The 26,918-nt window shown below is 42.1% G+C and overlaps 1 protein-coding gene across 5 annotated transcripts in view; it reads right to left on the reverse strand.

Moving 5' to 3' along the window:
• The window catches only part of dbn1 (drebrin 1), a 118,401-nt gene extending 95,260 nt beyond the window's left edge, over positions 1–23,141 (reverse strand). For 2 of the 5 annotated variants that reach the window (XM_042223208.1, XM_014335352.2), the window contains exons 1-2: positions 22,836–23,135; positions 22,408–22,695 (exon numbers count right to left, since the gene is read on the reverse strand). In XM_042223208.1, the coding sequence (XP_042079142.1) occupies positions 22,408–22,490 (83 nt within the window). In that variant the 5' untranslated portion in view covers positions 22,491–22,695; positions 22,836–23,135. Of the gene's footprint in view, positions 1–22,407; positions 22,696–22,835 lie in introns of all 5 variants that reach the window. The other 3 variants (XM_014335351.2, XM_014335350.2, XM_014335354.2) reach the window with 3 other exon arrangements.
• Positions 23,142–26,918: the final 3,777 nt, after the last annotated feature.

Raw genomic sequence — 26,918 nt, forward strand, 5'->3', positions numbered from 1 at the left:
CACAGCCAGGGGTGAAAGGTTTTAGAAGATCTCCAGTGTGAGCCCGGCACAGAGATTTGGCCATTAAACCAAATCCAGCGGTCCCTGAAGTCGTCACCAAAGACGAGTCGCTGGTTATCTTCCCAATCATGTCTGAAAGCCAATTTAAAAAGGCCAAAAAAGAGAGGGCTACGCTACAGAGCTCTGCCTCCTTTTTATTTGGTCCGTTTACCTTTTAAAACGGTTCCATTATTTCACAGTTGTAGCTACACCGGCTAAGCTAACAGTGTTCAGTTTAAGTGTTGGAGCAACAATGAAAATGTCGTTTTTTTATCTCAAACAAAAACAGGAAAGCAAACTGGAGGAAATTACAGCATGCTGTTTCTACAGGCTTCAGCCTGAGTCTCACTCCGTCTGTATTTACTGTAGCAGTTACCCGACGCTTCACTGTGACGCTGGAGCAAAGTTAGAAGCTTCACGATTCTTGTTCATGAGTAAAGGCGAGCACAGATGTGTGAGTGTGGGTCACAGAGTGCACACTGTAAGTCGCTCTGAATCTATAAATACGCGAATCACATCAGCGTGGTCGAGTTTGACTCACTGAAGGTCGGCACTTTTTGAAGTGAACCGCGTCAGTCGAGCGCTGAGAGCCGAGCTGTGTCACTGCACAGCTGAGTGAAATACTTCAATAAGACAAGTCAACAATCAAAGCTGACAGAAAAGCCAACCTTTATATTCTTTGGAATAAATTATGACTAAAACCACCAACCTTTGCAGTGTAAAACCTTTTAAATGACGAAAAATTTGCTTAACTAATCACATTCGATGAGTAAAGTGGACCTACCATGTTGCCCATCACGTACAAACCGCTCCAAAGGTGGACTTTAAAATTAAACATGGCTGAGGTTAAAAAAAAAAAAAAAGTACAACTAATAACTTTGAACTGAAAGCTTCACACAGTTTTAAACACTCAGAGTCACAGTTTTTTTCTACTCTTGGACTTTGATGATGTCACAGAGATGGAATATCCCTTGTATGGTCATTTCAGGCGCAGACGCCCCACCCACCTTCTGCTAAAAGTGTTTATGAGGGGCAGCCAATCAGAAGAGCTTAAACATAAGGATTATTATAAACTGTGAATCATGCAAAGCTACTCTGGCAGAGACACTTTGGATTTGGTGGCCGATTCGTTTCTGTTTTAACTTCTCGGCTACTGTTTAAAATACCTGAATTTAGAACAACAGCTGCAGACTGTGAAACATCCACAGTCTTGCCTCTAAAATCCTTTTTTGCTTGTTATCCAGGGAGGGATCTGAAATTCTGCAGAAATATTCACAAGATACAAAAACTGGAAACGAAACGACCCTGAAACAATGAGCCGGGAACACAGATGTTACTGAACCTGTTTAAAGACTCTCACTTGCACTTCTACTGAGTTTGAATGGACAGAAATGAGGAACAACAACCACACATCCTTTCAGTCCTAGTTTTAGTAGTAGCTGCCTCTTCAGTGAATGGGCCGTGCGTGGCAGCCTTTAAAAATGGTGTCAGATACATTTTTATAAGAAATGTAACCTTTTAAAAGACGCAATATTTATTAATAAAGTGGTTAAAGTACACCCACTCTGTAAAAAATTGCCCATGTTGACAAAATATTAGGATGGGATTAACTGAAGACATTTCTGGGTGCGTGTAAAATCAGCCAATTTTAAAGTTGACTTCTGTTAGCAGCCGTTATTCCCCCTCATGCACGCTCACTTAGTCCGATTAGGCCCCTCGTCAGCAGGCCTTCAGTATTTACACCCCCCTCCCTCCACTGACCTCTTTAGCTACCAGTTTCAGTTTCTATCCCTTCCCAAATCCTCATGAGCTCCCTCTAAAGCTCTCTCCTCCCATCCCCCATCACTGCTAACTGCCTCCATCTGTAATTCTGCTTTCATTTCTTTATTTTCCTTTGATTTATTCATGTATGCAGGAGCTGCTTCACACACCGACAGGCTGCTAAAACAACGACTTCGTCAATCAGGAGTTCTTAAAAAACAAAAAAAGTAACCCATCTCTTACAAATGTAGCCGTTAAAGGCAGTTTCCTGCTTGGTGCATCAATGTCGTGTCAGTTTACAGTCAAAGCCGTGCTGTTTATTGTGGTTAATGCTCCTTATTTGTCAGACCTAAATACCTGGTTAAGCGCCTCGTGTGTTTAGTGCCGCTGCAGGATGATAAATGTGGATCACCAATGTAATTTTTCACATTTTGAAGCTACAGCTGACCTGCAGGTGTGTTCCACCACACTGAGGCTCAGGTCAGCTACCAACAATAATAACCATCAATGGTAATTCAGACCATGAGTTTGAGCTGTTATAAACTATAAAATCAAATAAAACAGACAACAAGTGCAACAAACTTCCACACGTCCGGCTGTAAGTCTCATATATGACGTGCAACTTTAAGCAGCTTTGAGATGCCTGCACTCGACACTGATGCTGCAAGCCACTTGGCAACCTTCCTCCACTTAATGTCATGTTTATTTGACATGACATTAAAGTGGGGTGATTGATGCCTGTTGTGTCTGCCTTTTGGTTTTCCATTTTAGCCAAACAGCCACATAATTACCGCAATAATTGATGCAGATAAAGTGGTCCTGATATAGCTGGAAAGCCGTGCTGCACAAAGTAATGCCGTACTTCTTTCCGTTTGACTGTGAAGTGCTAAAAGCCGAATTTCCTCAGATTTTAGGAGCTTTCAAACATGATCAGAAAGGCTCAGGGTTCATTAAAAGCTGTTTCCACAGACCTGTGAAGCAAATTTGAAAACGACGTCCCCCGTTTTGCTGAAGCATCAACATCTGGAGCTAAAAAAATGAAGCCAAATCAGAAGCACCGAAAAACAAGTCACTGCCCACAGACTGATGTCCAAAATAAACCTGTTTACAGCCTGCTGAAAAAGAGTTTGGGTTCCTGCTAAAGACAAGATATTTTCTTCTAACCCTGAAGTTTAAATAGTATTTAAGCCACGTATACTTAATGTTATGGCTACTTTGATTGGACCTTGCATGATGCCGTTGCCACTCCACTAGCATATACCTCACCTCCATCAGCTTATCAGACACTTCATACAATCCAACAAACAGTCTTCCTGCCTGCTGGTTCAGATCCAGATCTCTGTTGAAGAAGATGCTATTATAATTCACGCCATCTGGCCAATGTGTGAGCGACTGGGGTTTTCTTTCTTTGGCCAAAGCGTTTTATTTTTAGGTGAAATTAGTGTGTATCTGTGGCAGACTGGCTATCAGGAGAACCGGGGCATTTCCCAGTGACCTGAGGATGGTTCTGCACCGGCACACATTTGACACGCCCTCCAGAATCCACGCATCAGTTGCGAGTCTGTCACGCTCACCTGCACTCTCACCACAGCATCACCAGTTGCCACAACAGTCGCCTAAAAGCAGCTTATATTGTGAGGTAAAGACCCTACAACAACAGAGAGAAAACCCAACAATCAAATGACCTCTTATTAGCAAGCAGATGGCAACACTGGGAAGGAAAAACTCCTTTTTAAGAGGAAGAAACTTCCGGCAGAACCAGGCTCAGGTTGTAGCGACCATCTGCCACAACTGGAATAGAGTCAGATTCCGACCTTTCCCACATCCCACAACCATAAAACATGGATACCAGTTTTCTCTACAGTTAGTTAGTTTAAATGAATTTTGTTGCGTTTCCATTTCAGGTGCTGTTGATGTTCTAGAGTGTGGTTCTTACAGGGCTTCCCTTTATTTACGCTGCTCAGTTTCAGATCAGATGCAACACTTGCATCCTTCACCCGAGAGAACTCTGCAGATATCCACTCACATATGAGCTTAGGCCTGTGAAGCCAAACTGTGGTGAGTCTGTGGTTTGTCTTCGAGGTGAAGGTCCGGACATGCTGACCACAGCAACCGTCCAGCTGCCAGCAAACGCCGCGCAGCGACCCTGCTGTCATCGACGCTGCTCATGAACTCTGACACAGAAAAACAAACAGAGATAACAGCGATGTATCTGTCTCTGTCAGGCCTGTACTGTCCCAGGCAGTGTCGGTGTGACTCAGATGTCCACAGAGCACAAACGCTGGCCTCCATCCATCCATCCATCGCACAGAGAAAGGGATGAACTGTGTTTCTGCATCTGCAGTTTCATGAGCAGAGGAAGATGAGGAGAGCTCTTCTTTTTGTTGTTGTTGGCAGGAACAGAAACACAGAGCAACAACAAAAAGTTTCCAAAAATACGGATCCATCTTTCCGACAGCTCAGAATAAAAAAGGCTGAAATAAAGCAGAGGGGTGTGGACTTAAAAAAGATCTGCTGAATGATGAAGAGGAGGTGGAGGAAGCTTCAGAAAACCTAAAATTACAGCTGCTCTCACAAAAACAACAATCCATTGAAAACACGATAGTCATATTTTTTGGTTGTGACCTTTGATCAGTATGTGCTGTTTGATGAGGATGACAGTCACAATCCATAGACGAAGAGCCCTGAACAGTTACAGTCAAACTCGCCTCGTTCAAAGGTTAACCGGTTTAAAAAGCCATTACATCGGCCCATAGGTCGAAGAATGAGCCCTGTAAGCTGCATTGACTTCCAATCTGAATCCAGCCGGAGCGCCGACTGGCAGTGGTGGTGGCTTCAGGTCTGATGGCTCTTTATTCAATAAAACGGGGCAAAGAGGCATTAGGGCTCATAGAGTTTAAAAACAGGAGGAACTGCAGCGAGTTTCACCAACAATAACCTCTGCACAGGCTAAGGAAGTGATGTGCTGGTGAAGTTTTATACTTTATTTGGGTTGCCCAACAATTTTGCTTCTATATCGTTAGCCAACCCCAAACCCAATTTTTATACCACAGCAAACCATTTTAAGGACATTTCATGGGTCATTTCACAACATCTTTGACAAGAGGTAAGTTTTAGGCTGTACATAGTTCACAGGGGTTAATCCTGCAACTGTCCAAAGATAGAAAGGGGTTATCTTAAGCAGGACTGTTGTGAGATTATTAGGAAAAGGTCTGTTTGTGTAAATTCTGCAGACTGTCCAAAGTTTATTGCCTTCTTTATTCAAACAATCTTGAAAACTTTGTCAGTTGAGTCTTATCTCTGCAACAAAGACTGAAACAGCCATGGTGACTTCTACTTTGAAGTCTCAACCTGAGCAGTTTCATAAGGTAGCCTCACTGTAATTCAGCCCTGGCTTTATCACCACAATTTAGACAATGAAAATGATTTTGTATAAATTTAAACTAAAATTTCATACTGTAAACCATCAGGAAAGTGTTTGAGGTGGTGAACAGTAGAGCAGTTTTACCACAGACATTGATCTGCTAGCTAAGTCTAACATCATTAGCCATTTCCAGGTTCAAACATTTCTTCAGATCATAAATCAAGTAAATACTGAAGCAACACAGAGTTAGAACCAGTCCAAATTCTTTCAGAGTCAAAATGATCGGTGTCTCTGTTCTACCAGCTGCTACAGTAAAGTTCATCCAGGATTTATGAGATTTACCCAAGTTAGAAGTTAGCAGGACATTAGCTAGCTAGTGTCCGTCTAGCTAGCTAACCACACGGATGTTAAATTATAAACATCCATGTGATATCTTAAAACTAAAAGATACAGCTCTTCTATAAATTTGGCACATGAACGAAGACGGAAAACAAAGTACAGACAACGTTTGGAGGGTTAGTGAAGCTGGGTTAGTTGACATGTAACAATGCTACCTGGAGGCTAGCAACAACAATATAGTTATGCTAATATAAACACATAAGCAGGGAGATGGAGGGCAAGGGTTAAAACTGTTCTCAATAAAAGTTCATGTTAAGGAAAAACAAACACTATCAAGCTACCTACAGAAGAAGACACTGAAAATGGACCAAAAACTTAAGATAAGAGAACGTCTGAGATGATGCATCCTTAACACGAGGTTAGTCGTTAATATGTCGTTGCGTGGTTTCTCAATATGAACCTGCTCTAACCTCGATGTCTACAGTGAAATTTGTCTGGCCTGAAAGTGATTCTGCTCTGAAACGTTATCAGATATCAGCATCTGGGCTGCAGTTACACTGCGAGATTTTAAAAACGGCGCTTAAAGACGAGCAACACATGAACAGCAGAGCGCATTTAAACGACAAACGCCTCAAAACACAGGAGGTGGGAGCTGATACATTATCAGGTAACAAGATTAACATACTTATAAACAGAGTAAATTATTTACCAGTTATAACGCTAAAATTATGCTAAATACTGCACCAAACCAGCCACCAACAGGTGATAGCTAACATTTTAGTACAGAATAAGATCTGATGTAGGTGTAGAAACATCACCAGTGACGTCACAATACAGACCATCTGAGAGTAAATGGGACTAAAATTTCAGATTGCAGTTTTTACTGCATTAGACAGATAACAGGAGGGGAATAAAGTGGTTTAAAGTAATTACCATTCAGTGGACTAAAGAGTCTAAAAAGCTAAAACTCTCCTTAACATGAGCTCTTTGTCTGGCTTATAATAAGCACATTAACGTAATTAAAGGATGGCATTTTCATGGGCTTTATCTTACATTCATTACTGCTTTCATCCCATTATAACTGAATTATTAAGAGTTCATGTAAAAGCACAGCAGTGTCAGTGGAGGCAGAGGCTGCACATCTGGTGCTACAAAGATAAAAGTTTGGGCAAATAAAAACCTGGGAAAGAGCAACCTTTAATAAGCATGTTTGATTCTTTTCTTGTTTCGGGCCTTTATTTGCCAACAGCCTCGAATCTGTCAAACAACGAGGCTGAGAAAATCGTGACATGCTCTAGAATCACTTAAACAACCTAAAAACTCTTGTAATCATGGCATTCTTTCACTCCACGAGGTAAAAAGGCTGAGCCGGCCACAAACACCCAGACAGACAAGAGCTGAGATAACTCCATCATTGAATTCTGCAGTAGAAGTTTGTGCCTTGTTTTACTACCACAGTATTTTACTGCCATATGTGTGCAAGTCTGTGTGAGTGATCTCGAGTATCGTACTACACTTGGCAGATGTCTCGATTAACTTGAACAGGCTGTTCATCTAAATCAGACTCGAGTTGTGATTTATTTTTTTCCACTCAGAGCTCCAAAGAAAAGAAAAGTGACATTTCCAGCTCTGAGCTGACGACAGGAATCAGGCTCAGAGCAGCAAATACAGACCAGAGGAAACGGGCACGTCTAGTCTGTAATGGTGAATGGTCAAAACCCACCACAGGGAAGATCAGCATCTCGGTGACGAATGAATGCTGATGTTGGACACACTCGATGACTGGTTAGTTTATTAAAAAACAACCCCTGCGCATATTTACAAAGTCATCCACCACACCTACAACTTATCCATCCACCCTCCATCTGTTCGACCAGGTCCAGTCTAAGCTCAGACCTCCTTCTCTCCAGCTCTTCTTAAAGGACGCCCCGATCCAACCGAGAGACACCTCTCGAACGTGTTCTGGCATTTCCTCACAACACATTCAAAGCACTTTATCAAAAACGCTCAGGAGGCATCACGGTCAGATGCCCGAGCCACCTCAGCCAGTTCCTTTAGGACTCATCACAGTAAATCATTTCTGCTGCTTATGTCCTTACTCTTTCCATCACGACCCACAAGTTGTGACCACAAGTGAAGGTAGGAACTTAGACTGACCAGTAAATGAATGACATTCCTATTCCCTCTTCACCACAACAGGTCGTTACAGCATCCTCATCACTGTAGACGCTACATCAACTCTCCTCCAAGACCCAGAGATCCTTGAACAGCTCCACCCCTTTCCAGCTGAGAAATGTGACCTCAAACTTCCATGATGGATGGAGGCCATCAGTCGATGAAGCCAACAGAAACACATCAGGACGAGATCCTGAACTCGATTCCTGAAAATTCTTTCCATAAAGACATTATCTTCTATTAAAGTAGATGGATGACGGGTCTGGAGTGAACCATCGAGCAGTAATTAAAGATTAAAACCCCCCACGACTCCAATCGTCCAAACAATCCACTGACACGAATCATTAAACTACTGAAACCACACTGGATATTTATTAGAAGAGTGCCTATTTTTAGATGTTTGTGAGGAAACGTTTGCACAAACCTGCTCTTTTATTGCACGTAATTCAAAACTAGGCCATGACTTCATTCCCAGCTCAGGTTCCGATTCCAGCAGGATTTCCACAGCTTCAGCTGCTACGATTTGAATTAGAAACTGACCAGCAGAGCAGCGTTACACTCAGATCTATGAGGGATGTATGGACGTATCTGCATAACGAAACAAAGAAAGTCTCTCACATCATATCTGGCTGCTTTCTAACTGCACGAGCCAGCTGAGCTCTGCAAGTTCGGTTGGAATTTCGATGTGTGAAAGCAAAGCTAAAAATATGAGCCGATTTGTCTTTTCTGGCCAATTTAATCTCGCTCTCCTTCTTCTTCGTTGCCTTCTGCTACCAAACTGCGAGGGCAAAGTGCAAATGACTCACAGAGAGGAAAGTATTTCAGAGAAGCTCCGAGGTTACGATCTGCAGGCTCTCTCTCCTGTACCTCGACGCTCCCTCGTTGAACTCACTTTCAGACGACAGCCCGACGCTCGCCTGGAGTTTCATTTCACTCTACTGACACTCAACGCTTTTCTAAAGTGGCCTCAGCGCTGCTCATTTAACAGAAACCCGGCTTTCAGCTCAGCGGGGTGTAGCAGATGTAGACACCGATGTTCACTCGTGGTTTAAAACATGTTCCTTCTATTCCCCCTGCTCCATATTCATGTTCACACAAAAGAAAACTAATTATTCAAGAATCAGCTGGTTACCTCTACGGCCTCTTTTACAAGCTGCACAAAAAGCTTAACAATTGTTCATTTTGGTTTTTCATATATCAGTTTGCTGCTTTTCTCTGCTGTTTTGCTTTTTTTGTCCATGTGAAATGAATATTTTTATGTTTGGGTACCAAAGAAACAACACGGGGACGCCACGCTGGGCTCAGGGAAACAGCAGTTTCTATGTTACAGACTTCTTAGGTAAGATTTAATAATTAGCAGCTGCAGATCTAGTAGCAGTACCACGCATTCGAAACTAAATATCTGTGGTTTTAATATTAAAGGTCAATTGTGCCTATTTTGATAGCTAGCAGCCTTAGGGTGAGGATGTAATGGAACGCTTCCCAGCATGCAGCAGTCCAGTGGTCATGAACATCAGCTTAACATTTTGTTCTAGCGTGTTCCCCCAGTTCTGGCAGTTTAATCTGTGCTTATTTCAGCCAATTATGTTCTCTAATAAACGTAATGAACCTCTCTGTTGGAGAGGAAATCGTAGCTAACCATTTTTGGGTGTTGATGGAGAGTTTTTCTCTGCTCAAAATCAGCCTTTAAGAGGAGCACGTGCACAAGTTTTGTCCATATATTTAAGGCACAGAAAAACGAATGTTTATATACTTTTAATACAATCATGGTGGTTTTCCTTTAGGGGCCAACAGCTCTTTCTACAGATGCAATTGAATCCCGTTGATGTAATTTGGCAGTATTAATTTTGCATACACGTTTTATCCACGTGTGTATATTCACAGACTGCTAATATAAAAAGGATACTTTTAATGACCAGTAGGGGGAGCCTGCACCAAGTTCTGACAGAAGCCAAATTACATAAAAGTCAATCAGAAACCTGTTTAACGCTTGTTTTATTACTTCGATAAACTGTGTTTATGATCTTCATTATTAGTTGCAAGTCTCTTTCACTGCAGCATGATGCTGTAAATTAAGTTTCCATTTTGGGGTAAAATAAATGATAAAGCAGGTTATAATTTAAGCTGTGGCTGTTAATGGAGTGATCTGCCAATCAGGACAGGGCGTAACAGTGCCAAGTATTTCATGTTGAAGTTTTATTGGACAGTGTTTATTTGTTCTAAAAGACTCTCAAGGGCAAAAGTAGTTGAGCTGTAAGAAAAACTATTTAAACAATCAATACGATTACATTTTAAATTCTGTGATTAAAATGAAACAAAGCCTCCTCGTGGAGATCATACCCATCTGTGTCATGCTCTGTAGATCTGACAGAAAAAGGCAAAACCTAAACCAGAAATATCAGTCAGTGAGGAGGGCAGATCAGCAGGGAGGTACCAGGGGGAATTTAACACTGACGGAGCACAAAACACTCCCATAAATCTCATCTCATCTGAGGCACATCCCTTTGAAAACACCCAAATCCAGTCACCACTGATATCAACTTTAATCTGACTGGAGACCTTCCCTGGCTTCCAGATAAAAAAAAATAAAAAATACAGGTGAAGGACTCTCAAGCATCAGTACAGCTCTCAAAAATGTCCAATAAGAACAGAAACCCCCTCTACTTGTTAGCATAGCGAATGCCTGGGGTCAAACACAGCCTTCAGCACCAAATGCCCTAATTGGTTTACTCTGCAACCCAAATCAGCCTCAAGCCTGTTTGCTTTCAGTCTCCACATACTAACAGCCTGTCAAATAAATAAATAACAAACTTTAAGAATTACATTTAGCTTCATTTCCAGTCCACAAATGAGAATATAACACTTTTCTTCAGGATTCATTGATTGATGAATCAATGAAACATTGATGAAACATTTAGTCTATAAAAGGTTCAGTCCACCAACCCTTCATCGAGGCTCCAGGAAAAGCAAACAATGCAAAGAGACCTTGAGTCCTTGTTTGCTTTTGCAGACCCACTTTTACCACCAAATGCACCCCCCCAACGGGAAGATACAATCATGACATCCCTCTGTTCTCAGACATACAGACAAATCTGCCTTTTGTTTTCCAAAAAAGTGGAGAAATTTGTCTTTCAAACCACCCAAAATTGCTAATCCTGATCTGCAGAAATGCTAATAACACCAGTAAGGCTTTTCCCCCCCACACATCTGGCAAGTGAAACATCATCTGAGTGTCAGATTATCCCCGTAAGCCCTGAAGTCTGTCTGCCTTTGATTTGCTTGTTTTATCTTCTGGACTGCGACGTAACGTTACTCTCGACTGCCCCCGCGCTAGCTTATGTGGTTGCAGTGCTGCCGGGATTTAAAAATAGTTACGCAAAGCAGAGCATGCCCGCTCCGACCGGTTTTAAAGGGTTAAAGCTTTCAATATTCATGGACAACTCTAAAAAGTTTTAAAAACGTACTTGGGAATTCTTAAACTGAATCGTGGCTTGGTTCTTTCCGAAATAACTTCCTGTTGCCAAAATGGCTGACGACAGAAGGACTCAGAGGATGATTCCAATAAGTACGAAACAAGCGTATCAAATCATCTGTTAATTTTTTTTAATCTGTTAAATAATTTTACACTTTCAGTTTACTATATACTCTTAGCATAACATTATGTTTACCATTCACAGGTTATGCTTTTGCCATTTAATTAACCTTTCAGCTATTCAATATAATAGCTGTTAATTACTTTACATGAACCAAAGGTAACTGTTCGGCTATGTTTATGTTACATAACTATTCTACTTGTTACCTGTTAATTTTAGCTAACAAAATTAACAAATAAAATAGCAGCTCTTAACTGGTAGCTAACTAGAACATTCCCTGATCAGTTTTATATAGACGTCACAATAATTAAGACGAAGAAGAATTAGCAATCATCGCTGTTAACTTTAGAAGGATGTTTATTTTGTTGACATAATGGAAAAATGCACTAATCGAAGGACACTGGGACATTTGTTCCCTGAATTTATCCTTATGGCAGAGAGAGTGCTTAAGCTACCCGGGGGAAGGTGCTCCCTTAAAGTAAACACCACAGATATGACAAACTGCAATATGGCTGACTTCCGAGCTGGGAATAAAGTAAATCTCCCTGCACGGAGATGGTTACACTTTAGAGGTGTAGCTACACCTCTGCATAGGCTCCTGTTACATAACACTCTGCACATCATCCCTTCTTTGTGGAGCAGCTTGCACTCGAGCACGCCAGGCTTACATAAAACAAACAGCGCTACCAGCTTCCTCTATTCTGGACACTGTCAAGAGGCCTCGCTACAACCCACTCTTCAAAATTTACATAATTAACCCTATGAAAATGATTCATCCATGAAAGCAAACCCACTGAAATTAATTGATTTCTTCATTAAACTAACACCAATTAAAAGGGTCAGGCCTCTTTTCTATGTTTTTTTTCTCCACTTTCTTCTCATATCTTGAGGCAGCATTCCTGCTTTTCAGTTCCATCATCGCCTCCCTTTCCCTCGCTGCTCACACTCCTCACTGCTGGCTGCCTCGAACGTCACTGACATGATTTATTTAAGCTGATTCTGGTGAAGCAGCCATCAAATCTCACTCGACTTCACAGCATCAGCTAAGTTCCTAAATATAAATGTCAACTGTTAGAGGAGGGGGAGGAATCAGAAGTAAGAGAGTGAGAAGAAGATGAGAGGAAGGAAGAAGAGGCACCGGCCAACTATAAAAACACCTACATCGTTAAATGACAGAATTAGTGGTTTCCAGCCTTTTTCATTTGTAATGCCGCCATCAACACCAACCTTTATGATTAAATAAGATAAGAAGTTCAAACTAGATTAACAATACTTGGATTATAAATGGTAATCTGAATAAAACCGCTCTCTTTAGCTGACTATCTTAACTTCTGAATATTAGCTTAAAATACATCTGCCATTAAACAGCTCCTCATTACATTATAGTGACCATTATAGTGAACTTCTTAAATGTGGTTGTTAACCAACAATTTCACTTCTACATTTTCAGTTAAACATTTCAGCAATTTTTAAGAATTACCCATGGCATTAAGCTAACAACTGCGCTTGTTTATTCATACCATTAATTTACAATCTTAGTTTTTATCCACATGTTTAGCCAATAATTTCTCTTTTTTAACATACATTTTATTGATCAATTTCAACAGTTCAACAGCAGCTGTTAAGATAAACATAAGATAGTTGTTACAGCTGCCATTGTTAGCTAAACATTTCAACAGTTTATATATACGCTTTTAGCTGAAACTGGTAGCTATACTTTTAGCTAACAATTCCTTTAATTAACATTTTTTGGCTAACTGTTTCAACTGCCTTAGCACTCCAAACTCTTGTGCTTGTTAGCTAACAGTTGTTTAGCCAGATTTTTAGTTGCTACTTAACTATAAAGAATATTTTTCTCTAATGTTTTAAACTTTTACATTAGCATTTTTGCTAGTTATTGTTTAGCTAATAACTGAGCTTGCTAGCTAAAACCTCATTAGTTTATTTGCCCTATTAGCTAAAATATAAACTCTTGGTAATTAACAGTTTAGCTAAATTTAAACTGTTTTAACCATCATGTTTTAAAAAAAATCTTAACAGTTGTGCTTGATAACTGAACATTTCAACAGGTTATCCACACTTTAGCTAATTATTTAAACTGCTAGCCAGATTTTAAACTAAAATATTGATTTGAATTATTCTGATTTTAAAAGCTTGTTTTGGATATTTGAAATCAAGTCAGAACGCAAAAAATAAATCAAATTCCACTTTCTAACATGCCATACTGGTGAAATTTATGCAGAAGTTTCCAAAGACACATATGCATATTTATAGAAGACATAAATAAAACGAAGACACATTTCTGGTTGTAAACCAGCCTTTTCTTAGCTCTGTATATTTTTGCTCCTGTAAGTGAGGAAGCTGTAAGTGAGTGCTGAAGGATGATGTCGACCTGTGTTTTATAAAGCAGCTGTGATGAAAGTGAAAGCCCGTGTTTTTGCATGTTGTACCACTGACCCTGTTCTATATTAATCTGAGAGAGTGCAGAGAGAGCGGCGAGATCACGGTGAAAACACAACATGTCTACTAACTGCTCTCAAGGCACATTAATGCTCTCTCTGCTGAAAAACAGAGCAGAGCAGATGATGATGAGACAAAAAGAAAGAAGGGGCACATTCAGGAGGACAGAGATTAAACCTCCAAATCTATTTGTCCTCAGTCAGATGATCCATTAAATGTGTTTTTGGTAGAGGGTAGGGTAACTGCTCTGGACGAATGCAGGACCAGAAACCAGCCATTTCCTGTACAGTCTGATTATTGCTGTCATGGTCGTTTGCAGAGCAAACCCCAGTTTACCTCCCAGACATGCAGCTTTCATGTTTACGCTTCCTCTCACTGACAGACTGTCCATGACCTGCATAACTCACACAGAAGCCATAAAGTACCATCTCTGAGCAGCGACATCTTTTGTGGTAATTCCCAATAAAGTCACGTCTGTAGGGAGTCATTTTCCCATGACGACACGCACACATTACCAGTAACAGTTCACATACAACTTTACTGTAATGTAGAACATGCAAAGCTAGTACAGCGCGTCAACACCCTCACTTTACGCTGCCTGGAACAAGCTGTTTTAGCTGCTGTGTCTTTAAGGGCCACCCTCTTTATTGGCCAGCTTCTGGAAGCCTGCTGAGGGGCAACAGTCTGAAGCCTGACTTCAGATGTGTGCAGCTTGGTTCAGTTTTGGTGACGTGGGAACGGCAGCGTCATCTTTTGGTATGTTCAGCTCATTCAGGTTTCTCCTTCGTCACCTGCCTGTAACAGGTAATAAGTAAGAACACCACGAGCCGTACTTATTAAAGTACACGGCCTCAGGCTGTTTCCAGCAGTGTTTTGTTTCTCCTTTGACCTCGGCTCTGCTGTGAAGCATTGTTTGGTCGACCTTGAATTCAGACCTTCCTGAGGGGTAAATAAACAACTCGCGTTAAAATGATCTCAGATGGAAACATTAAATGTGAGAAATACGCCAAAGTGTGTGAGCAGTCCAACAAACGTCTTCTATCTGAGACCAACAGACTCAACCTGCTGCTCAGCTGCTCTCTCCACCATTTTCTTCTTTTGTCTGAGGTGACTCGTCAGGTAATGGCTTCCTCGAACAGCTGGACAGGTCAAAGGGTCATATGACAGCAGCCTGTGGCCAATCAGCAGCCACTGAAAGCGGTTTGTGGATTTTGTGATATCGGATAACCCTGATTCACCCGCTGCCCTTTTCACAGTGTCACCTTCACTGCAGTCTGACATTTATGGTTCAAGAGGTAACATTCCTTTCTTTTAGCTTCAGGGAGCAGATGAATTAATGATAAACAGGCTGGAGAGGGAATCTCATCCTAATGTTCACCCTTCAGGAGTCGCTCATTACCGCTGCCTGCAATGCTCTGAGGCAGTGAACAACCCAGTCTTATCAGTTTAAAAGCCCTCATGCTTTAAAAATGATGTAACATGCTTCATATTTTCCAGAGCCTCCTCCCGCACATCACCGTCTGTTTGAGCTCTTCAATCTTACAAATTCAGTTGTCCTCATCAGTTTTAGGCAGGTCGAGATACACAACTGGAAATTTTATTACGTTTTTGTAAGAGGAAGACAAAATTTTAAGTTACCTCAAAATTTTGAAATGCCAACCTAAAATTGTGAGTTACAGATGGCAAAAAAAAAATAAAATAAATAAAATCTTCAGTTGCAACATTCAAGCTTCCATGAGCATGTTTACAGCCTGCTACAAAAAACTATTTGTCTCCAGAGTTCATTTATTTACAAATTTACGACAAATATACTTGAGAGCAAAGTTTGAACTGCATCAAAGTAAATTATTAGTGCTGTGAGAATGAATGCTGAAACTGTTTTGTGATGTCCAACATCTGATAAAGCGTTTTGATTAGTAGTTATCCATTTAATATCACCGTAAACTATGCTTGCTAACCAAGCTAGTTTAGCAAAAAAAACCATTAGCTGATAAAAACATTTTGTCCAGATACACTAATATTAAAACAAATGTAGGGTCTCAGAATAGAAGAACACAAACTAATGAGTGACAGGTTTTACTATATCAATTTATATACAAGTTTAATATAGTTAACACCCTATATATCAGAGTTAGCATTACAAGCTAACTCTGCTAGCATACATTACCCGACAGGAAGCTTTAAACAAAGAAAACACTTCAGGAAATAAAAAATAATTTTGATCATTTTTACTAATTTCCACTTTTATAAAAACTGTAATTCATGCATTTGTATTGATTTTCTTAAAATTTAAAGTGTTACCTTTACTCACAAGCTAACTAGCTGTTAGCTAGTCCTCAGCTAACTAGAGTCCCTGACCTGAACCTTTAGACCGTGTTTGTGCTGTTAGTCCCTTTTTATTTTAATTAAAAATAAAAATAATAGCACAGCTTGTTGTTTACAGCCCATCAATGCTTTATTTAACTTCTATATTAACAAAGTATAATTTCATTTCACTATTATTTTTCTCCATCTTCCATACAGCTGACGCATACAAACACTTATTCCTCTAATTCTGAGTTATTGGTAATACTTTTACCCAAATGCAGCACTTCTTAAATTACAAGCAGACATTACAAAGAAAGTTTTTTTTGGTGCCTTTCGTTTTTTACTTGTAGTGTTTTTAGATGTCAGGACTGCTGGTGGATGAAAAAAAATATTTTTATAACAATAATGTTTTCTTTGGTCTTTAACATGCACTTCGGTGTCTGTTGCACCATTTCCTTAAAGCCTGATTAGATTAATCTTTGAAGAAATCAAGAACTTTACACTCTAATGTAATGCCACTTTTCCCCGTGGTACTGAATACTGATTAGGGAGTGGTGCGCAGTCGTGCCAGCAGCTCTGTGAGGCTTTAATTAGCTTTCTAACATGCTCACAGTGGTGATGCTCGATTTAATCCGTCAAAAACCAAAAATAATGGCACCACATGAATCGTAAGGGGTCACTAAAGTCATCAGGGTTAATCCTGAAGGAGCTGTCTGTGGATGTGAGTCTATAGTTTCTCAGATATTTGAATGCGGACTAAAACAGGAAAGTAAATTTAGATTTTTGGTAATTTTACACTTAAACAGCGCTCTCTCTGCATGTCTTTGTCCTTAGGAGTGACTGTGTTTGCTGCTCAGCATAAATCCATTTACCCTGACGCCATCATTAAACCCAAACTCATCACGCAGATGTTTCCTTTGCGTTTGACGCTCCGAGGTTCATGAAGTCTAACAGAGGCCTCGTCTGTCCTGTTATCAGCAGGGACGGAGCTTCACGCTTCTCTCCGACCGAATAAGCGATGCTGCCGACTCATCTGTCATCTGGATGCCTCCCGCACATTATCACTTCGACTTGCTGCTCTCAGACCCTCGCGGCTGATGGCGTTCTGAAGGCCGAGCCGCCTGTGACGGACGAGACCAGCCGCAGGCGACGACGAGAGCGAGGGGGAAGCTTAAAGTTCGACGGATGTTCGAGCGAGCGAGGCCGAGATAAGACCTGTTCACAGGGGACGAGCGTGACGTGAGGGCGGCGTGTAATTAACGAACAAACCTCTACAGCTTCCTGACAGAGTCCTGCCACCGACAGGACGACAGAAACAAAGATTTACAAGAGACGACGACGGAGCTTTATCCAAAAATCATCGATTAGCCTGCTGAACGTTTCTTTCCCCGATTAGCAGAAGAACTCGTCTTATTTGGACTGGTGTGCCCGAAAAACCAGATTTGAGGAGAGGCTCCTGAGACTGCATTTATTCAGCTCCTAAATCCGCTCTCTGGGAAAGCAGAGTAGGGCAGAGGGCGGTGGTGTGGAGGGTGTTTGGGGGGGGTCCCGTGTTGTTTGGGGTCAGCGTGTTTGGAGGTTTCTGCCTTTGTTTGAATCCCATCAAGTGTGAAAAACGGGGGCAGGCCTGAGGCCCTCCGCATCGTCTCTCCGCCCCGCCGGATCATCCCACTAAATCCGAACGCCGTTATAGGAAACGTTAACCTTTCAACCTGACAGCTCGCACGAGCAGTTCAGCTGACACAAACACGTAATTTACACTTTTACAGTTTGGTGACGCCGCGAGAGACTCGAGGGTGGAAAAAGCATCATTTCTTGCCTCCATCAACACCTGAACAGCGATGTTTCTGCACCCTCGGAGAGCTCGGTGTCAGGCTGTGACGAGCGCACATCTCCAGGAACAGAGGTGGAAATTTGTCCTCGATGTCTGTCTTTGTATCGATGACGAAATCTGCTGTAAATAAACCAAAAGCAGCCCAACAGAGACGCCTCTGTTGTTTCTGATGCTCAGTTTTTAAACAAACCTCCATATTAGTGAAACTCTGATGAACTGTTAGAGATTTCAGCTTCCAGAATCTGAAACTGTAAAAGCATTCAGATTCTGTTGAATCAGAATCTAAAATTTTGGTTCCACAGACCTTTAAATGAGATTATTAACGATCCGAACAGCAAACTTCATTCCCATCATCACGCTGGGGACACCTGGGGTCACATCCCACACTGAGCCTTTCGGCTCTTTGATGATTCAGCCGGCGAAACTGTTTGAATGCTGGAAATCTCAAAACCTGCTCAAACAGCTGTGATGAAGTTTCTTACTTATGAAACAGAAACATTCACGTTTCCTCATGTGCTACATTTGTGACTGAAGCTCATGCTGGGGTTAGATTACCGCACATCACCTGAGCGCGTGCAGAGAGCACAAAGCGCACTTTGGCTCTGCAAATAAGCTTTGTTTGTTTTTTCACAAATAAGCGTGTTTGTTTGCAGCCACTGAAAAAGAGTTTTGGTTTTTGCTCCACATGAGTCAAAACGTTGAGTTAGTGACTGAAAACGGTGACAAAATAACTCAAAATTCAAAACAATGTCCCAGATAGTCAGCCTGAGTTGTTCTGTGCGACAATGTTTGACAAGCTATGTCCACACGTACACGGGTATTTTTGAAAACGCAGATTTTTCTATGCGTTTGCACCTTTCGTCCACACATAAACGGCGTTTTTGGTCACTGAAAACTGAGATTTTTAAAAACTCAGTTTTTGCATTTACGTGTGGACGAGAAAAACGCAGAAAACGCAGCGTCAAAGGTGTGCGCCTTTTTTGACGTCACACTGTGCGCCACGTTATCGTTTCGGTGAAATGAATTTCTACAAACTGTTACTGTTACTCTCTGCAGTGTTTAAATGCTTACATATACCGTCCCTCCACACCTTCAATGCCCCATCCTTGTTTACTATTTCCCACCGAGGCTTCTAGACTTCTGATTGGCCAACATTTCTACACGGTTAGGAATATATCGCCATCTGCTGCTTTGGCATGTTCCTAGCAGCGTTTTCCTTCATTTCTGCCGTTACGTGTGGACGGGATTATTTTTTAAAACGAAAACTCTCAGTTTTCAAAAATACCCGTGTACGTGGCCTCAGAGTTCAACATGCTGCCCACAGACACTTCAATATACAACTATAGAGTGGATCCTGATTGAAAGACCCTTCCTCGACCTCCTCAGCCACAGAAACCAGCGTCCACACTGGACTGTTGGTGGGTGGCTGGAATATTTTTGTCTTAACATCAGGTTGGGGTTAGGTTAACCTCCACCCTTAAGCTATAGCCTTTCTTTTTTTCTACCTTTTTGGAAAAACTGTCAGATCTAAAGGAAAAGATGGATTTCAATGAAAGGTACCCTCCATCCATTTCCTGTCACTTCAGGTTTAAGTCAGGCTGAGGCGAGTGGGCGGGTACACCTGGACAGACAAACAACCGCCGATTCAGAGTCACCAGTTAGCCCCATGAAGGATTTTGGACTGGGTGAAGAACCTGTAGAGACACCAGGCTGGATTTGGACCTGAGACCGTTGTTCCTGTGAGGCGATGGTGCTAACCACTGGACCACAAAACCTCTAACTCCAGCCCAACCCTGCTGACGTCGCTGGGTGAGGGCAACATATTGCTCAACTGTAGCTGCAACTATACTACAACAACCAGAGCGACTCCCACCTCAGGACAACGAGCACAGCGTGTGATCACGTGGGTTTAATCATTTATCAATAATCAATCAATGATCTGCTCGGTTTGTGGTAACACTAAAAAAGCCTTCGTGTTGTTGTCGAAGCTAATCAACTAAAAAAATATATTACCATCCATGTGCACGCCCCCTTGTGGACAGACTGAGTGAGGCGGTTAGGCTTCCTCGTGACCTCAACTGGCCTCACGACCTGCAGCAGATGGCTCAGGTTCACGTTTCAGACTCAGCGTTTGTGTCCAAACAACCTTTCACAAAGGACACCTCTGATTTTTAATCAGGGGAGCAGGTGGAGCTGTTATGACTGCTGCCTTATCGTGTTCAAGGACAGAGGCTGGAGTTTAACATTAAACCTGCAGTCCAAGTCAAATATTACCTCCTCTAAGCTAACCAGCTCCTCTACATGCTGCAGCTTCTGAAACTAAACAAATCGGCTCCTTCCCCTTTTTGTTCTGAGTCAAACACAAACAGAACAGGAAGGACGTGCCGGCACCAAAACCAGGCCGAGGTTTCTGAAATTCCTCTTTTTTTTCTCTGGGATTCACCTAAAACTTTGCTGCTCTGGATTCACAGGCTGCCGGGGAAATTCAGCTCGGTGACCTTCCTGCTCAGCTACGAAATGACAAACTCTAAACCTAAGAGTGCTTTTGGTGTTTCAGCACCAAAGTCCATGCAATAAACGTTTACTTTAATACATCACTGCAGCCAGTGGGGCTGTTGATCTGTGGGAGTGAGTCATTGTTAAACCAGTGAGCACTGGTCTGTTTGCCTTCTTCATAGACAGAAAAGCTGTTATATAAAATTCCAAGATTAGAGATTAAAGCCTGATCTTTGTCTGTTAATAAATATTAATAATAATGTTTCAGTGCAGCAGCTCCAGTGTGGTGGTTTACACATCTGCCAGCAAAAGGTTGCTGGTTTGATCCCATTAGGGAGCAGCTGGGAGCAGTACTTCAAATACAAATAGTTTTACTCAGGCCATGGTTTGCGGTATGGTAGCCTAGAGGTGCCAAACACAACACACCTGAAAACTGATTTTTTTCATGTTTTTGATATCAGACTGATATCAGATTTTTAAGACCGATACTGATATCTGCTGATTTTACTGATCTGATATACTGGCCGATATTCTTTTCTTTAAGACATTTATTATGTATTTTTATTTACTCGTTTGCACTTTGCCCAACTCAACACTCACAACATGGCTGAAGGGCGCTTCTCCTTTCTCCTCTTTACTCTTTACATTTTTATTTATCGGCCGCAGTAACTGCCGATACTGATCGATCAACAAATAGCCAAACGTTATATTTCAGTAAACAAAATCACTTCAATCGCCTTGAAGTCAAGAGTTTTAATTCTGGGCCCGCCCACTTCTGTATACACTTCTGTACTGTATACTACTATTCTGATTGTATATATTGTATATCTTATTCATCTGTTCCTCTGTCTCTCCTGCTGCTTTGAGCATGTACATGACAAAAGAATTTCCCTCGGGATAAATTAAGTTGTTCTTATTCTTATTCTATAGTTTCAGATCACAACACTGCTGTTAGTCACTTCCTGTGTTGGTCTCCTGTTCAAAAGTCATTTTTCAAAATGCTGATTTTTCCTTTTTGTGCTGTTCCTGCTTCCTGTCAGGCTTTTGTGAAATGTTATTGTTTTCTTAAATCTCATGTTCTCATTTTTTTGGTTTAATGTTTAATCGTTTTGGGGGTTTTTTCCCCAATGTTGTCACATTTTTTCCTGGAATGTCATGAGATGTTTGTTTCTGTCCCTGAATGTTGACGGGGTTTTCCTACACACAACTAAAAAATATTTTTGCTTGTAATTGTGTTTTTATTTTGTTTTTTACTTTTCTGTTCTTTTGCTTCACAATTTTACTTCTTTGTTGTATTTTTGGTTTTTTACAAAACAAAGTCCAGTTTGGTTTCACTGTTGCGTTTTTTTGATTTGATGTTTCTAAAAAGTTGTTGCGTTTTTCTTAGTGTCGTTGTGTTTTGCACCTTTGGGCCACCGTACTGCTCGGCAGGCCAAATGAATAATTTTTTACTTCACTAACTTCCTTACTGACCCTCTTGCACCATTTCCCAGTGAAGAAACGCCACAAAGGGGGATGATGGAAGCCTCCACCCCTTCTTTCCCCTCCTCCCTCCATCCCACCCACCGGCCTCGCCCCTCTTCCTGCTGGTTTAAGGATGCAGGGGCTCATCAGTATCTCTGGACCACCTCACACACACACCTCTGCATCACTTTGCACAAAAGCCTGAAATTGCTTCCAGCTGGGAGTGAAGCCGGTCCCGGCGGACTGAGGGCAAACAAAGCGCATTTTACGCGCACATTTCCCCGCTGAGTCTGCACTGCGGGGCAGCTCGGGACCCCCCGCCCCCTAAAAAAAAAAAAAAAAAAGACCTGCAGCTCTCTGACACAAACTCTCTGCAGACCCGAAACAACCGCACCCCCCTCCGTCCCTACTTTACACCAGCTGTACTGACAATGATGATGAAGGTGGTGGTGCCCCAGTCCTGCCCTGCGCATCCTCAGCGCGCAACAACCCGAACAACGAAACCCCGAGAGGAGCCGTGAGAGGAGCGGGAGCAGAACCAGGAGAGGACAGGAGAGCAGGGCCGCGGGACTCACCAGTCGGTGTCCGTGGTCTCGTCGATGACGTCCTGGTAGGCGGTGAGCAGGGCCAGCCGGTTCTTGCCGAGATTCACAGCCATGTTTCCGTCCCTGCAAGCATCCAGCCGCTGCTGATGGAGAGAGACTCGGAGTGAGACTACAGGAGGACGACAGCAGCAGGAGGAGGAGGAGGCGCTGACTGGTGGAAACAAAGAGAGGAGCGCGGTGTCCGCGGGGTCCTAGCGCCGGATCGCCAGCCGGTCAGCTGTCCGATGGGTCCTAGTGCCGACCTTTCAACTCCTGCAGCTGCACAGAAACAGTTAAAGTTTAAATTTATCCGAAAGGAGGAAGATTTGTGTGAATGTCACCGTGGTAAATCATTACTTTTACATTATTGCTGTTACTGTTTAACATGCGCTGTACTCAGATCGTCTTACAGCACTTACAAAAAACAAGGAGCTCGAGCAAAGAGGAAATATCAGGTAAAGGAGGTCAATAAGTACGAAACCAGGTGTGAAGGTCAAACTTGCTGTTTTTCTGAAGGTTTGCTCGTGAACAATGCTCTGCTTTCTGCAGTGTCACTCAGTCTTTTAATTTGGTGAACCAAAGACAATCTCCCACTGATGTGGATAATAAAGTTTTTTTTCTATTCTGTTCTAATCTACTCTGGTCTTTCCCTGTGACATCACACAGGTCCAGGAGAACAAAAAAACTATGTGAAGTGAAGCTGTTGGGCTTACAGGAGTTACTGATCTCATTATGTGAAGCATTTCCAGCTGGAACAGCACCAGGTGAGAGTGACCTGTGATGTAAGCTTTTCTGTGGGCGGGGCTTTAACTGGTAAATGGAGGGTTCCTGAGCACCCAGCATGCCTCACTCACAACGGGCACCTTTCTACATCTAAGTGCTTTTGGTCTAAGATCCACACTGATGAACACATCAGGATGTTTGGCACACAGACTGGAGCAGCTGGGAATTGACAACCTTCTCATTAGCTGATGACCTGCAGAGTGATGAGGAGTCTGTAATCTTCCTCAGAGTAACACATGAAACATTCTGTGCCTACTTTGTGTTTTCTGTAAGTTTTTCTGATCAGAGTTTGGCGAAATAATCAGGTGGAAGAAAACCTGCAGTTCCTCTGGTGGCCACCAGAGGCTCCTGTCGTAAACGTTCACATAAAAATGTTGAACTTTACAGCAGAAATAAGCACGTTTACAGAAACAGTTCGGGTCTTTGTGGATCATTTCCTCGTTTATAATTGGAGCACGGCAGGTGGTTGTTTTTAAAGCGCTTCTTTTTTAACTTGATTGAGGCTTCAGGTTTGGTGTGTGGCTCCTCTGGTTAGAGCTGGAGCTGCTAGTCTCGGCCTTGGCTGTCTGGAGTCACTGAACTCAACCTGCGGTCCAAGTTTGTGCTGCATCCTTGAAGTCTGTCCTCTAAGTTTGGGTGAATTAAAGTCTAAGAGTTTGTTAGCCTGTTATTTAGCTCCCATTATTAGAGGGTGCAGTGTCAGTGTGATGCATTAGCTTAAAAACCAGTCTTGCTAGGAGTAGCTGATCACTTCCACCCTCTTGTCCAAATATGGTCACTTCCAGCTCCAAACAAACCAAGATGGCTGCACTTAGACTTCAAACTGTGAGTGCAGTAACCAAAGGTGGCCTCCTCCTCCTCTTAGCATTCAGGGCTTCTTCTTTGACAATCTGTGGATTAAAAACCTTTTTAGGACTGTAATGGGGGCATCAACCACTTCAGAAGGAGCCTCCATCAGCCGGGTGGTGCATTAGTGAAGTCGTCTGGAGGCACGTGGGTCCCATGTTTTCTTAATAACAAGTCTCTCATGAAAACCAATAAGTGGCAGAGCTGCCTGGTAAGTTTGCCTGTTGCTATGGATTCCAGCATGGCGGTCCTGTTTTAAAAAGCAGATCAGATGATGAGCGCTGAGGAGCAGCTGAAGCTGTTTTCAACAGCTGGAACAGCTGACCTCTGTCAGCCTCTGTGGGCTGATTTTTTTGTGAGGAATAGTCAGCAGGACCTGATGGCACCGCCGCCTCCTCAGACCAATCCCTGACTCAGACCGTCTCCAGTAGTGATGGGTCGGTCGCGAACGAAATGGCTCTTAGAGCCGACTCTTTCAAGTGAACAATGCAAGATTTTTTTTTTCTTTCTCTCACTTTTTTTGCTTCACGCCGCACTCGTTGTGTTGGCGCTGAGCAGAGATGGGAGTTTGCGCCCCTCCGCCCAGCGCTGCGCGGGGGGGGGGGGTTACAGTCGCATTTTATTGTGTTGTGGTTTGCAGTGTTTTGTGTTGATCTGAAAATTGAAATAATTAAAAGCTGAATTGTAAATAGTTGATTTTTGTATATTATAATTTATTTATTTATTTTACATTTTCTGTGAATAAAATAATATTTATATATTAAATATATAAATAAATAAATAACATTTTTTTTTACATTAGTAGTTCCTTTTGTGCATAATTTTATATTGTTGCTGATAATAAATTCATTAAAGCAACAAAACGACCTGACGAGCCTCAGGACCGCTCGCCAGATCGCACTCCCAGTGTTTTGTGGATGGTTTGGAGGCAGTTTGTACATGAAGCAGGAAACAAGCTGAATACTGAAGCCGGGTGAAGTTAAGAGTTAAAACCAGTTTATTCTGTTTCTTGTGTTTTCAACATTAGTATTAACATGTATGAATTGTGTGTCATTCGTTGTTTGCTGACGTGTCAGACTCATCGCTGATACGCAGACGTTTTTAAACGTGTTGTCGGTCAGATCAGCAGGACGAGAAACGGTGGGAGGTCTGGGCTTCGAGTGGATTCATCTGTGGACCAAGTGAAGCACGACTTCAGACTTTTGTGGTGATTTAATTTTTGAGAGAACAGAAACAGTGAGATCAATAATTTGTTGGACAAAGACTTTTTTTGTAGTTTTGCTTCTTAACAACATCACAGTGGATTTCAATCAATCAACACATGATAGAAGTTATGAGTGAACTTGTAAAAAGCATCAGTTCTTATGTACAGTGGCTAATTTTCAGGTTACCGGCTGAAATGTGATTGGTCGATGTTCCAACGACTATAAATGGAAAAAAAAAAACTGAAATGAAAAAGGACCAAAATGTTCACGTTAAAGTGCAGAAATGTACCTGAGTATGACATGCTGCCAACAAACATGTTACAGGGAGACTACTGCACTGACAGCAGCTCTTCATGTTGACCTTCAAACAGATCGATGGACAGAAGCGTCCACGGTCAGCTGATCCACTTCAGACTCAGCTGGTGTGTTTCTGAGGATGTCGACGAGCTCCGTGTTGAGTTTCAGGTCGTTTGGTTGAGCGGTTCTCGTATTTTGGGCCAAAGATGTTTCCTGTTGGGGCGACTGCTCCACTCTGTGTGCAGGGGGAGGAGCTAATACACACACACACACACAGATGTTTCACTATCTTTGTGAGGACATTCAGTGGCATTAATGAATTCCTGAGTCTCTTATGTTCACGTTTAATCACCACATGTACACACAAAGGTTGTTTTTTTTCTTATTACTAAGACGTCAGGCTCTCGTCTGCACAAAGAGTGGCTGCATCCAGAGAAAACCGTGCTGCAGGTCCCTGAAAGTAGCTGCCACCGCTCAGTTGGTAACAGAAATCTGAACCCAAGCATTATTTTTCTTACTGTTGTAGCTGTCTGGAGATTTCCTCTGGTTCAGCCATGAATTCTCAGACCGTTGAGTCCTTTGCGGCTTCTACAGGAGGATGTGGCGGCCGCAGGGTCCATAAAAATGCTGTTTCAGTGCCCGTGTGTCAGCTAACCTGGCTGATAACCCGAACCTCTGACTTCAGGAAGCTAACATTTCAGCAGGCGTTACGCTAAAGCTGAAGTTTCGAAACATGGAGGCCAAAAACCAATGTATAAAAGATGATTCAACTTTTAACCCATTAGTTCATTTCTGTCTGATTTTCAGATTAAGAGTTTCAGGGTTAAAGGAAGAATTTGGTGAATTTTGGGTAAGTTTGGCACTCTGAGGGTGAACATGGGCACACTGGGGTTACATACTGCTACTGCAAGGCTCTTTTAACCTGAAACCAGTTTTATTTTGTTTTAGCTACAATTTACAGGTGATCCCTGAATGCATCCTGAAAGCAGACGTGTGAATGTGATGGCATAGCTCTGACTGAGAGGAGCTGCTGTGTTACGATGCTGAAGTTCAGACAAATGAAATCCACAGAAAAATATGTGAGATATGTGAGATATGTGTGGCAGCAGCACACAAGTCCAACATTAAACTCTTCACATGGAACAAAAAACAGAGCCTGAGTTTTTATTGTCAATCACACGAGGTGAAACAAACAGAAGACGTTCTTACAGTGTGAGTCAAGTACAAACAGACACTGACAGTGTGGTGGGGAGTGCAAAGACACATCAGGTTTGTATGAAAGCTATAAAATCTGGTTGAAGACGGAGATTAACGACGCCAAACTCGGACAAAACGAATCTCTGATGACCGAATGGCCCAAGAATGTCTCTC

The sequence above is a fragment of the Haplochromis burtoni genome, unplaced genomic scaffold (assembly GCF_018398535.1).
Source record: "Haplochromis burtoni strain Fernald_Lab_line unplaced genomic scaffold, NCSU_Asbu1 Contig_105, whole genome shotgun sequence".
NCBI classification, from domain to species: Eukaryota; Metazoa; Chordata; class Actinopteri; order Cichliformes; family Cichlidae; genus Haplochromis; species Haplochromis burtoni.